Source organism: Trichechus manatus, unplaced genomic scaffold, assembly GCF_000243295.1.
Source record: "Trichechus manatus latirostris isolate Lorelei unplaced genomic scaffold, TriManLat1.0 scaffold00286, whole genome shotgun sequence".
Classification (NCBI taxonomy): domain Eukaryota; kingdom Metazoa; phylum Chordata; class Mammalia; order Sirenia; family Trichechidae; genus Trichechus; species Trichechus manatus.
Genome location: NW_004444222.1, coordinates 1,700,996 through 1,715,559, shown reverse-complemented (window position 1 = coordinate 1,715,559; position 14,564 = coordinate 1,700,996). Strand labels below are relative to the sequence as shown.

The window sequence follows — 14,564 nt, the reverse complement described above, 5'->3', positions numbered from 1 at the left end:
GCATATGTTAATTGATGAGTTCTTCTAAGTAGATTAAAAAAACCCACTTCTTTGAGTTGATTCTGATTCATAGTGACCCCTTAGGGCTTCCAAGGCTGTAAATCCCTAGGGAAGCAGACTGCCACATCTTTCTCTGTTGGAGCCACTGGTGGTTTCGAACCGCTGACCTTTTGGTTAGCAGTTGATCGTTTTAAGCAGTGTGTCTCCAGGGCTTCTCTCTAAGTAGATGAGTGGCAGTGAAAATGGAAGGAAGAGAAGAATGAAAGATATTAAAGAAGAATCAACAAGACTAAATGGCTTTTTAAATATATCTCTACTCTAGGCACTCTGCTGGGTGCAATTTTTTTTCCATTTGATTCTTACAACTCCTCTGAGTAGGTATTAACATAGCTACCTTATAGATCTGAAAATGGAGACTTACTGAGGTTAAGTGACTTGTCTAAATTTTGTAGATCTGAAATTTGAATCAGGGTTACGTGGCTTTAAATATATGTGGCTTTTTCCTTTATATTGGTATTTCACTAATGAGTAATCAGTCATAAGAATGACCTAGGCACTTTTTAAAATTTTATTTTGCTTCAAGTGAAAGTTTACAATTCAAGTTAGTTTTTCATACAAAAATTTATAGACACATTGCTATGTGATGCTAGTTGCTCTCCCTGTAATGTGACAGGACACTCCTCCTTTCCACCCCAGATTTCCTTTGTCCATTCAACCAGCTCCTGCCCATTTCTGCCTTCTCATCTTGCCTCTGGAGAGGAGCCGCCTGTTTAGTCTCATGTATCTACTTGAGCTAAGCAGCACACTCTTCACGGGTATCATTTTATGTCTTATAGTCCAGACTAATCTTTGTGTGAAGAGTTGGCTTCGGGAATGATTTCAGTTCTGGGTTAACAGAGAGTCCGGGGGCCATGTCTTCCCAGGTTCCTCCAGTCTCAGTGAGACTATTAAGTCTGGTCTTTTTACTAGAATTTGAGTTCTGTGCCCCACTTTTCTCGTGCTTCGTCAGGGACTCTGTTGTATTCACACCTAGGCACTTCTAAAGCAAGCACTTTTAAAGCAAAGATTCTTCCTCCTTTTCTTTCAAGTACTTAATAATTCAAAATGTTATTGTATGGTGCAGAATTTTACGTACTTTCTTGTTTAGATTCTCTGGGGCAAATGTTAAATTTTTAGATTCCCAGGCACCTCTCCTCGAAATTTCCCGTGTGTGATCATCTGAAGTTCTTTTAGATCTTTTAAAGTCAAAATGAGATAGGAAGTGTTAATATATTGTGAATTAAACTCAGGTCAAAAAATTAATACTTCTTTCAGTTTTGGTTAAAGACAGGAAGGTATAGCCATTAGAATTGGGGAAGGAATATCAATAGGGCATGAGAATATCATTGATAGTCAATAAATGATAAATAAAATGATGCATTACTTCTGTTATATCAAGAAATTTTGTTTTTAATTTGGTGATAATGTATTTGGTACTAATAAAGAAGATAACAAGAAACTACTGTGCTTAAAATCCTTGAATGAGTCCCTTCAGGATAAAAATCTGAGCATGTATCTTGGTCGTCTAGCTAGTGCTTCTATAACAGAAATACCACAAGTGGATGGCTTTAACAAAGAGAACTTTATTCTCTCACAGTTAAGGGGGTTACAAGTCCAAATTCAGGGCATCACCTCCAGGGGAATGCTTTCTCTGTCAGCTCTGGAGGAAGGTCCTTATTATCAGTCTTACCTTGTTCTGGGAGCATCTCGGCACAGGATCCTCAGGTCCAGAAGGACACGCTCTGCTCCCGGCACTGCTTTCTTAGTGGTATGAGGTCCCCATGTCTCTCTGCTCGCTTCTCTCTTTATATCTCAAAAGAGTTTGGCTTAAGACACTACCTAATCTTGTAGACCTTGTCAGTATAACTGCTGCTAATCCATCTTTTTACATTATAGTGATAGCATTTACAACACATAGGGTTATCATTATCAGTTGATAAAATGGTAGACAATCATACAATACTGGGAATCATGACCTAGCCAAGTTGACAGATATTTTTGTAGGACACAATTCAGTCCATGACAGCGTGTAAACATGATGTACACGCTCTTCATCATTTCTTTGCTCCTGCCTTCTTGCCCTGCTATGTGTCTCTATTCAGCTTCTCTTGCCTGTGCTCTAGCCATGACTGACTGACTGGATGGACGGCAAGGCTCTGTGTTGGTCATTGTTTTCCCAGCTCCTGGCATGTGATGCGTTGTAGGTGCCAGTAAATGTTTGTGAGTGAATGGAGGCATCATTTGCCGCCTTAGCCCTCTTGTCTAATTAGAGTAAACATTCTGATTTGTTTGATTTAAGTAAATAGTATAGTGATTAAGAGCACAGATTGTGGGACCATATTACCTATGTTCACATCTTAGCTATACTACTTACTAGCTGTGCAATCTCAGGCAAGTTATTGAGCTTTCCTGTGCCTCGATCTCCATATCTGTAAAATGAAGATAATATAACTATAGGATTGTTTTGAGGCTTAAATGGGTAAATATATTAAAATACTTAGAACAATGCCAGGTACATAATAAGTACTGTATAAATCACTTTAAAAAAATAAATAAAACCTGCCCTTTCTCCATTCTCACTGTCTCTGCCTTCAGTCCTGCCCTCATCATCTTTCACCTGGAATATGGTAACAGCCTCCTAGCTGATCTTCTTGCCTCCAGTCTTGCTTCCCTCCAAACCAATCTCCATGTTTCTGTCAAAGTGAGTGAGCATTCTAAAATACCAATTGGTCATGGCTTCACCCTGCTTAAAAATATTCTCAGGCCCTCTAAGCAGATGAATTTGATGAATTCTGTCATACAAGCTCTTTGCCTACTTCTCTAGCCTCATCCCATCTCTTTTTTTTTCTCACTGATGCACACAGTGCCAGATCCTATATATACATTCAGTTTCTTGAACATACTATTTTTTTTCAGCCTAGAACTGAATTTTTTTTTAAAAATATTTTTTTTTGTTGTTGTTGAAAATATACACAGCAGAACATACACCAGTTGAACAACTTCTACAAATACAATTCTGTGACACTGATAACACTCTTCAAGTTGTGCAGCAGTTCTCAACCTCCTTGTCAGGAGTGTTCCTTCCCCATTAACATAAACTCGCTGCCCCCTAAGCTTCCTATCTAACCTTTCTGAGTTGCTGTTGTTAGTTTGATCCCGTGTAGATAGTTCTTTAAAAGAGCACAATGCTCAAGGCAGATATCCTTTACTAATAAGCTGAACTATTTGGTTTAAAGAAGACTTCAGGGAATATTTTTGGTTTAATGTTTAAGGATTATTTCAGGGCAGTAGTTTCAGGGGTTCATCCAGCCACAACGGCTCCAGAAAGTCTAGATTCCATGAGACTTTGAAATTCTGTTGAACACAGTAACTTATTTTTGTAACTTTGTTTCTTGCTTATGTTATTCCTCTGTCTGACATCTTTAAAAATAGACATTGTCTTGAACTAATTATTCTTTCATTTCTGTCTACTACGTTCATCAAACTGTCACAGTATCTTGTAATTTATTCACTTAATATCTAGCTCCATTGCTAGACTAGGATCTCTTTCAGGGGAGGAATTATGGATTAGGTATGGTAGTCAGCTACCATACGAAGAAATTTCAAAGCTCTTATATTCAAACTAGTATTTTTCATCGAGTCTCATAAAGTGATAATTAGATCATAGACTTTATTTTTTGATTTAGTATTGAAAGTTCAAAATTTTTATCTTTCCTTAGAGACCATTAGAACAGTTCTTAAAATTGTAGGGGGAGGAATGGCTGTGGTGGTAGGGGGTGCATCTGGTAGGGGATAAGGAAGGAGAAGGGTAGATTTATTAACACTCTAGGAAAGAGGCTGTGTTAGAAAAAGTGTATTCCAAAATTAACATTGCCTTGGTCTTTTAAAAAAACTATATTATGTAGTTTAATTCAAAATATAAAATTAAATGATAGTGAGTTTTTTTTGTTCATCAAAAGAGGGAGTAAAGATTGAGAGGTACTGCTTTTGAGAGCAGCTGAACCTATATCATATAATTTACTTTTCCAGTAATAACTCAAGATGAACTGTTAAAAGCACATATTATTAGGGCTTTTTACCACCTTCAATTCTTAAAAGGAATCTTTTGATTTTTTTCTTTTTAATTTTTATGATCCTTCATTTAAATTCTATTCTGCTTTAAAAAACTGTTCTGAATTTTCATTACAAAGATGGTTTGTAACAGTGCTAAATATAGAATATTTCTAATAAAAAACAGTAATTTGTGTACAACTACCTGATTTGAGGTAAATTTATATATACTCTTTTAAAGAAAAATAGATCTTTATATATTTGTGTCAAGCTTGAGGTGGAACTTTGGTCTTTGTTCTAAATTGGCTGTGATCTCATTATTTATAGGTGGAAAAGGGATAGTAGTGGAAATAAAATCACCCACCCTGTTTCTGGAAAAAACATCTTACAGTTTGTTGCAATACAAAGGAAAGACTGTGGAGAATGGGCAATCCCTGGGGTAAGCATTAAAATTAAATTAATGTTTTAAGTTCTTGGTTGCTTTATTTACTACAAGGTTACTGTGTGTAGATTCTTCCTGTTCCATTTATCCTTCATTCCTTCCCACTTCAATTTAGTAATTGTTTTGTCTTTCATTATTGTGATGAAGTGTCAGTGTCAATACCAAGTTTAGGATGTATACAAAGGTTTAGAATCTAAGTCTGATTCTAAAACCCATGGGAAAGAACATGGATTTTGGAGTTAGATCTAGATTTTTGTCCTGGCCTTTCCACTTTCAGCTGAGTGATACTGAGTTCAGACCCTCATCTTTAAAATAAAGATAATCTTATCTATCTCATAGGATTATTAAAGATAGCATCTAAAGCACCTGGTACATAGTGTGTGTAATTCCTGGCTGCAAGAAAGGTTACTCTTGTGACTACTAACGGAAAGGTTGGTGGTTCAGATTAATTCAGAGGCACTTTGGAAGAAGGCTTCTGGTGATCTACTTCTGAAAGGTCTCTCAGCCATTGAAAACTCTATGGAGCACAGCTGTATTCTGACACACATGGGCTCACCATGAGTTGGAGTCCACTCTATGGTAGCTGGTTTGGTTTGTTTTCGGTTTACATAGTAGGCACTCATTAATGTTGTGTCTTCTCACAGAACTCATTCCCCACTGCTAGCCCAGGGAGAGATTTCTAGCTTTTTTGATGAATTCTGTTAACTTTATACATAATAAAAAGGGTAAGTTTTGTTACTTAACTGTTCATTGTAGATTTTTTTAAATTTATCTCTATAATGTTATTAAGAAGAATGTACTTTTGTTGGCTTGATGTAGTTTGAATTCATGTCAGTGGTATAGTTTATGCCGTCTTGTGAAATAGAGATAGTTTGATGTGAGGGTGACTTTATACACATGCTGCTATCTGGAAGAATTTTTTTTTCTTTGTAAGATAAAAATGGAATAGAAATAAAGATCTCAGCTGACTCTGATAAAAGCTTAGGGTAATTAGTGTCAGCCAAATAGTCAAACTTCAGTCATGCTGAGTGTAGTATTAGAATAGTGATTTCATCACAGGACCTTACATTTTTATTGTCATTTGAAATTCTGATTTATTAGGGAACTGTTTTCATTGATGATATTTTAAATCATTCTTCTGATCAATATATTTTGAGTATCCGCCCTTTGTCAGCTAATATTTTAGACATTGAGGGTCCAGAGCAGCATAAAAAAAATCTCTGTCCCCTTGGTGCTCATTTTCTACTAGGGGAAACAATAAGTAAGATAAATAAGTAAAGTATTTGTTAGAAGATTGTAAGTACTTAGCAGGGTAGGTGGCTACAAAGTTTTTTGCAATTTTAGGTAGGGTGATCAGAGATGACCTCCGTGAGTAAAGTTCTGAAGGAGGTAAATGAGTGAACTGTGTGGACATCTAGGGAAAAACAACTTGGATATAGGTAATAGCAGGTGCAAAGACACTAAACAGGGTGTAGGGCGGGAGGATGTCTGGCTTGTCCTGTGAACAGTGAGGATGTCAGTGTAGCTGGAGTGGGGTGAACAATGGAGAAAGTATCAACTAGCTGTATTCTTTCTTGCCTTCCGGCCTTTTTTCCTTAACTAGAGTTTGAAAAATACCGGGAAGGGAGTCTGACTGGCTCAGCTTGCCATAGGCTAGCTAATCTTGGACCAGACACTGTTGCTAAATGCATGAAACACCCTCATTGGCTGCTTCCACTAGAAATAAATGGTTTAGAGAAGAACATTTCCCAGAAGAATAGGGATCATTGTTATGGGGCAGAAAGAATAATAATTGTCCACTGCATCACTCAATAAATACTTGTTGAATGAATCGAAGCTTACTTACTGGTTTTTTTTTTCTTTTTTTTTTTTTAATGTTACCGTTAGGGCATGGTGGATCCAGGAGAGAAGATTAGTGCCACACTGAAAAGAGAATTTGGTGAGGAAGCTCTCAATTTGTTACAGAAATCCAGTGCTGAAAAGAGAGAAATAGAGGAACAGTTGCAGAAACTCTTTAGCCAAGAACATCTAGTGGTAAGAAATGGTAGTTCCTAGAAGGAATTTAGTCTTGTGGATTAATGAAAATGACTTAACAGTCTACCTGGAAATCTGGTAGATCCTTTCTCTAAATAAAATAGAATACTTGTATATTTGAAATACATATCTACAGAAACAATTTAAATCGTAATGAATCTTCACTGTAAATAGATTCCTGTTTAATGTTTTATATAGCCCACTCAACTTTAGGTCAGTTACATTATTTGTTATAACAATACTTTTTTTCTCTTGGTTTTTCTTCACATGAGCTCTGAGCTAATGTGACATGTAAGAATGTTTTTTTGTACATGCTGAGTACCCATCCAACAGAAAACCTATTTTTATTTGCATGAATTCAGCTCTTTTTCAAAGGACATGCACATTTTAAATTACATTATACAGAGTTTCTCTGGTTGATAATTGTGTGTCTCATATCTGTTTTGTCTATATACCCTCAGTAATTTTTGTAAGCACCTTATATATGTACATTAATCATAAAGAAAAGTACAGGATCCCCCCCCCCTTTTTTTTTCCTTTTTTTGTGGTAGCTTTTGTTAAGATTGCTTTGTTTTCTTTCCAGGATTGGGATTTCTTAATTATTTATCTATGTTGTTCAGTTTTTTTGGTCACATTTGTGTTAGATGGCTAGGTTAAAATCTTTTTATGTATTAGTAGCTTAAATATTAGTTTTTATTTTTATGTATAGATTTCATATTTAAATAAAGGACTCTACCTTCATATTTCTGAAATGATAATCACAGGAATTATTAAAACAGAAAAATACTTAAATTATGACCCTTTTTAAAAATTATATGGCCGAAGTCTGACTAATCTCAAATTCTGAAATTAGAGCCTGAGATGTTGAGGGTTTTGTGAATTTTTAAGCCGCCTCAAAACGTTCTTGAGAATATTGTTCTTGGGAAATTTAAAACAAGCATGTATAACGTTGCATTAAAGGTTTTATGATAGGTAGTTAAACATTTCTGATTCTAGTGAAGGTAACATGCTTCTGCTCTACCCATTCCTGTTTCATCCTAGACTTTTTTTTATCTGCCTCCTTATAAAAATAGATATATAAGGGATATGTTGATGATCCTCGAAACACTGATAACGCATGGATGGAGACAGAAGCTGTAAACTACCATGACGAAACAGGTAATTTTACTTATATTTATTAAACTGACTGACCTTAGAGGACCATTTAAGCCAAGCAGCCTACTAGGGCATGATCAAAACTGGACTGTTGTGTTTAGCACCCTAAGCCAATCAGCTATAGATGGTAGGAGTATATTGTTTAATATTAAACAATCATACATGATCTCTGCATATATACAAATGCACACATGGTCTCTGCCTGCTCCCAAGGAACTAGATTTTGTATTTATATGAAACCAAAAATGTGATGTTAAAAGAATACAAGGAAGAGGGCCTCAAAAGCATTATTACCAGTGACTAAATTTCTTTACTCTGTTGGTAGCATGGGAAATTAAGGTTGAATTTCTGGACTAAAATTATGTGCTCTAAAGTTGTCAAAATGTGTAAAACAACAAAAGCAACAATGACTGGAAACTTATGTTGGAAGTATGGCAGTGATAAGGGAAATGGGGATTTATCTCTGTCTTACTGTTTGAAATTTTTTATAACAAGCATGCATTATTAAAAGACAAAACAAAAAAATTCCAAGTATTGAAATAATTTAAAATGAATGCTTTTTCTGGTCCATGGATTAAAAAAATTTGGAAGTCAAATCTGTTACTAAAAACAAGAGGGAAATCTATCTTAAACATTAATGATGGTCTTTGATTTACACATTGAATGGCTTCCCCTGCAACAGATATTTTACTGCTAAATTAGGATCATATTTTTATTTTCATCTGTAGCTTAATGAAGTAAGTGGGCAGTGTATCAGAAGAACTGAATATCCTACTTATGACTCTTATTAACTGTATGACCTTGTACAAGTCATCTATCCTTTTGGACTTAGTTTTTTTCATTTATAAAATGTGGGACCAGCACTAGATTATCTGTCACTTTTACAATCTGTGCTTTTGCTCTTTGAACTTGGAGGAAACTACCAGCGTGTTTCCATCCCTTCCTTTCAGCTGTTCTAACCAAAGTAATAGAAGAGTTGATCTTTCTGGTATTGAGAACGTCGAAGAAATATTTTGGTGGGAGAAATATGCAAATAAAATGTAACTTAGAAGCAGGACTGTAAGATTTAAGTGCTGATAAATTTAACTTTTTTTTAAGTTAGAAACAATGACTAATTTTCCAGAGGTTGATTATATAATTTATGGGTTGTTCACATCACTGTCTTCACCCTCCTCCCTTGGCTAAACTTCTAAAAATTTTGTCTTATGTAATTTTTAGATGATCAGAAGGGGAAAGGAAAAAAACTTTTCAGACATTGTTAGTTCTGATAAAGAGTGTGATATTAGAGTATTAGAGGAAGTTGTTATTTAGATAATAAGATACTTCAACTTTTAGATTTAAGTTTACTTTTTAATTCTGGTTCTCTTTTAATGGTTGTCATTGTGATGAGGAGACACAAAGAGTTATCATTTTAGCACTGAAATTTAGAAAACTGTGCTAAAATATTAGATTCTTTTTTTTTAAAGTAGCTTTATATTTTATTATAATAAGTGTAATATATTACTATAAAGGTGATACATGTCTACTGCGAATTATTTAGAAAATAGATAATGTGTAAAGAGGAAAAATTTAAAAATGACCATTTACTTTATTACCCAAAGATAACCACTGTTAACATTTTGGTTTATCTTCTTCCAGACATCATAAAATTATTTTTTAAATAAAAATAGGCTCATACTGCAATTTTGTTTTGTTGCTTGGTCTTTGCACTTACGAATGTAATATGGACATCTTTCCATGTCAATATATAGATATACTTCATTTTTAATGACCATATAGAACTCCATTGTGTACCGTCATTTAATCTGGTCCATTGTATAATCATTTAATCTGTGTCTTATAGAAGGAAAGCTTTTTCTGCTGCTGTTGTTATCAATAATGTTACCTTATTACTTAATACTTTAACAGGCTTGTCTCTTTATTTCCTTAGGATAAATTCTTTGAAGTGAATAGCTGGATTGTTTATTGTGTTTAGTACAGTGCTTAGTATGGAGTCTGGTGTATGAGACTCCATACACATTCAACTTAGTATGGAGTCTCATACTTTATTACCCAAAGATAATCACTGTTAACATTTTGGTTTATCTTCCAAGCATCATATAGTTGTTTTTTAAATAAAAATAGGCTCATACTGCAATTTTGTTTTGTTGCTTGATGTTTTCACTTAAAAATATGTGTATCCTCATCATAGTGACAAAATATAATATGGACAATCACTGTCTTCACTCTCCTCCCCCCTCTAAACTTCTACAAACTTTGTTTTATATATATATATACTCATTCAACTTAGTATGGAGTCTCATACACCAGACTCCATAGTAACTCCAGCAATTGTTGAGTCAGTACTAATCAGAGCATTTACTTTTTAAAAGTTCTTGATAAACATTGCCCAGTTGTTCTCTAGAACTATGCCATTTTTACAACAGTGATTGAGTGACTTATTTTTAATTTTTTGGTAATTAAATTTGTAAATATTTTTTGTTATGGTTTCTGGTTTGGTGTCATGTTTAGACAAGTCCACTCACCTTAAGACTATAAAACTAATCACCAATAATTTGTTTTATTTCAATTTTTTTTTATATTTAAAGCTTTTATACTCTCTAGAATTTATTTTGATACAAGGTTTCATGTTTATTTAATATGAACTCTTTTTTAAGGATAATATTTTTTTAATAAGACAAGTTTTCCTATTGGTGCTTCTACCTAAAATTTAGAAACTTGATTAAAATTTGGGCATTTGGGAGTATTCTAGTTTTTAATTCACTTGGTCACCTAATACAATTGTGATTTGAGATTCTTTTTAGTAAGAATACTTCAAGATATATTGAAAAAGAAATGAATAAATGAGTTACTTTTTCTTGGTGATGGTTTTTCTCTGGTAACCAGGCGAGATAATGGACAGTCTTACTCTAGAAGCTGGAGATGATGCTGGAAGAGTGAAATGGGTGGACATCAGTGATAAACTCAAGCTTTATGCCAGTCACTCTCAGTTCATCAAACTTGTTGCAGAGAAACGAGAAGCGCACTGGAGTGAGGACTCTGACCCTGGCTGTCCTGGATTATAGCTTGAAGTCTCCATGTAAGCTAAAGGCCAACAAAGGAGCATGTACTGAAAAGAAGGAAATATTACAGAACTTATGCTATAAAAAGGCCAGGGTAGGTAACTTGGGAATTATTTATTTTCAAAACAATTTGCATTTAGAATGTTTTGCATCAGAGTAATATTAGTAAATATGGTAAAATAGAACACAGAATTTTCAGCTTTCTATTCAAAAGAATATGAATAGTCATGTTTTATGTATTCTATTTAAGCATGGCTTAAACCAAATTTAAACAACTGATGCACTCTGAAGAATTGTAATAAGAATAAAGAGAAATTTCTGATTATATAGCTCTATTTTTCATTTATTTCTTGTTTGTTAATTCTTGTTTTTTCCTCACTGATCTTTTGAGATCTGAAGGATATTCCTGCCACATCAAGTACTTTCGAAGGAGCAACACCATTGGATATACAGTTTACTGTATAATCTGATTTATCTTCAAATTAATTTGCTTTAAATTTTGCTTATATAATCTTGTTGCAGCTGCTCTCAAAAAATGGCAACTTTCTGTGTATTTTGTAACTTCAGAGTCATGAGTTTAATGAAGAAATATCAGCACTCTTTTAGTCGATCAAGATCAGTGAACCAGAGGTGGTTGTCTCATTTTCAAAAATTTTAAATTAAAAAATATGCCTAGGAAATTAGTAATTTAGATAATATGCTTATTTTACTCTATTGTAACTGTGTATGTTGGGAATGAATGAAAAACAGATGGAATTGACAGTAGGCAGAGACAGGGAGATTTTTGGGAGTTAAAGTGGTTTTTGTTGGGAAGGGAACATAAGATTGAAATAAGATTTTGAGAGATGGTCTGTAAGTATTATAAATATCAGACAAAAGGAGAGGGTTAGAACCAGGGACTCTTGGAAGCAGAGAAGAAGAAAAAAACAACACTGTCTTGGCACCACCATTTATGACATTATGTTTGTGGGCATGTGTATCACATTCTGGCTAAGGATGTCAATCAGTGATATCCATTAGGAAAGTCCCTTGATACTAACTCCTGTCAACCCAAAGTAGGGACCATAATTCCACCTTCATTCCACCTAGACTGCAGATGGAGCATCTGGAGAAGAGGTGGCTTAGGTGATAGTGATAAGGTTGTTGTCTTCAGATGTTTGAAAAAGGTGTTAGCTAGAGCACAGAACTAGGGCTAAGGTAAATCAAAACTTTTTTGTTTTTGTCAGGTTGGTGTCAAAACTCCTCTGGTGGTAAAACCTGAGCTGAACTGACGAGGCTTTATTCCCCTTAGATTGACTATATGTTTTGTTGCAGAAACATTAAGTTGTTTGATTTTAGGACACTTCTTCAACCCCTCTAGAAGAGTAGGTGTACTGTGCAAATTTTCTAAAATCCATAAAATCCTGGTCTTTAGAGTATGTAATAAGGTCTTAAGGACTTGTACTTGACAAGGATGACCTCTGATTAGGTGAGAGACCTTGGTCCAGCATGAAAGAGTCTGATTTGCCTGTTTGGCAGGAAGAAATTCTTCCTGGCACTGAATAGAGTCTGTTTAAAATTGAAACCACTTAAAACTCTTAAGAAAGTTTGAGCAATTCTCTGAAGAATGACATTTACTTATTTTTAATACTTTTCATACATTTAAACTGACATTAGTAAAAACATGTTATATTAAATTTATTTAAAAATGACTAAAGCACATGGTCTGTAGATAATATAGGTATGATATTTTTAATAGTATTTTGGAGTTTTCACTGGAATATTTACAAAGTGCAAAATGATAGTTACTATAAACTATAGATAAGATAGAAGTAGAAAATCTTCTGATAACTGTAAACATCCAGCACCATCTATAGTAGAGAAAAACCAGATTAAAATGTTAGTTTAAGACATTTCTGGAGTACTGTCCACTCCTGTATCACTAGAAAATAATATCTTCATATTTACTTTCCCTATGTTTAAGTAATACATTTTTACTCTGGAGATATTTAGTAAAATAAATAGTGATAATAGATACCATTTATTATCTACATTATATCACTTAATCCTTCTACAATCTTGTGAAGTTAGGTGTTACTATTCTCATTTTACAGATGAAGAAATTAAAATCACAAAGTTTGCCCATAGTTTATTCAAGATAGGATGGAGCTGCAATTTGAATCCCCATTTGCCTGGTTACAAAACCTATTAGTTGTCTGTAGTATTCCCTACTAAGATTATGAATCTTTTGTGATTTGTATTGTAAGTACAGGCATCCCTCGTTTTACTGTGCTTCGCTTTATTGCACTTCTCAGATACGTGTTCTTTACAAATTAAAAGTTGTGGCAACCCTGCCTTGAACAAGTCTGTTCGTGCTGTTTTTCCAGTAGGATGTGCTTACTTCATTTGTCTGTCACATGTTGGTAATTCTTGCAATATTTGAAACCTTTTCATTATTATTATGTCTCTTATGGTGATCTGTGATCAGTGACCTTTGATATTACTATGTAATTGTTTAAGGGCGCCACAAACCATGCCCATATAAAATGGCAGTCTTAACTGATACCTGTTGTGTGTGTTCTGATTGCTCCACCGACTGGCTGTTCGCTTGTCTGTCTCCCTTTCCCTATTCCCTGAGACATGACAATAGTGAAATTAGGCCAGTTAATAACCCTACAATGGCCTGTAAGTGTTCAAGTGAAAGGAGGAGTTGTATGTCTCTCACTTTAAATCACAAGCTAGAAATGATTAAGCTTACTGAGGAAGGCGTGTCGAAAACTGAGATAGGCCAAAAGCTAGGCCTCTTGTGCTGAGCAGCCAAATTGTGAATGCAGAAAAAAAGTTCTTGAAGGAAATGAAGTGTTACTCCAGCGAACACATGAATGATAAGAAAATAAAACAGCCTTATTGCCAGTACGGATAGAAGATCGAACCAGCCACAACATTCCCTTAAACCAAAACCTAATCCAGAGCGAGGCCGTAACTCTGTTCAATTCTGTGAAGGCTGAGAGAGGTGAGGAAGCTGAAGAAGAAAAGTTTGAAGCTGGCAGAGGTTGCATAATGAGGTTTAAGGAGAGAAGCCATTTCCATAACATAAAAGTGCAAAGTGAAGCAGCAAGTGCTGATGTAGAAGCTGCAGCAGGTTATCCAGAAGATCTAGCTAAGATAATTGATAAAGGTGGCTATGCTAAACAACAGGTTTTCAATGTAGACAAAACAGCCTTATATTAGAAGAAGATGCCATCGTGGACTCTTGTAGCTAGAGAGGAGAAGTCAATGCCTGGCTTCAAAGTTTCAGAGGAGGGGCTGATTTTCTTGTTACGGGCTAATGCAGCTGGTGACTTAAGTTGAAGCCATTGCACGTTTATCATTCTGAAAATCCTAGGGCCCTTAAGAATGCTAAATCTCTTCTGCCTGTGCTGTATAAATGGAACAGCAAAACCGGGATGACGGCACATCTGTTTACAACACGGTTTACTGAATATTTTAAGCCCACTGTTGAGACTTAACCACTCAGAAAAGAAGATTCCTTTCAAAATATTACTACTCATTGACAATACGCTGGTCACCCAAGAGCTCTGATGGAGATGTACGAGGAGATTAATGTTGTTTTCATGCCTGCTAACACAACATCCATTCTGCAGCCCATGGATCAAGGAGTAATTTTGACTTTCAAGTCTTATTATGTAAGAAATACATTTGTAAGGCTATAGCTGCCATAGATAGTGATTCCTCTGATGGATCTGGGCAAGTAAATTGAAAACTTTCTGGAGAGGGTTCACCATTCTAGATGCCATTAAGAA

General features: G+C 34.9%; 1 protein-coding gene across 5 annotated transcripts in view; it reads left to right on the top strand.

The window, feature by feature from the left end:
• NUDT9 (nudix hydrolase 9) overlaps positions 1-14,313 on the top strand; it is a 28,027-nt gene extending 13,714 nt beyond the window's left edge. For 3 of the 5 annotated variants that reach the window (XM_023725089.1, XM_004390143.3, XM_023725090.1), the window contains exons 5-8: positions 4,417-4,528; positions 6,419-6,565; positions 7,639-7,723; positions 10,607-11,105. In XM_023725089.1, the coding sequence (XP_023580857.1) occupies positions 4,417-4,528; positions 6,419-6,565; positions 7,639-7,723; positions 10,607-10,785 (523 nt within the window). In that variant the 3' untranslated portion in view covers positions 10,786-11,105. Of the gene's footprint in view, positions 1-4,416; positions 4,529-6,418; positions 6,566-7,606; positions 7,724-10,606 lie in introns of all 5 variants that reach the window. The other 2 variants (XM_023725088.1, XM_023725091.1) reach the window with 2 other exon arrangements.
• Positions 14,314-14,564: the final 251 nt, after the last annotated feature.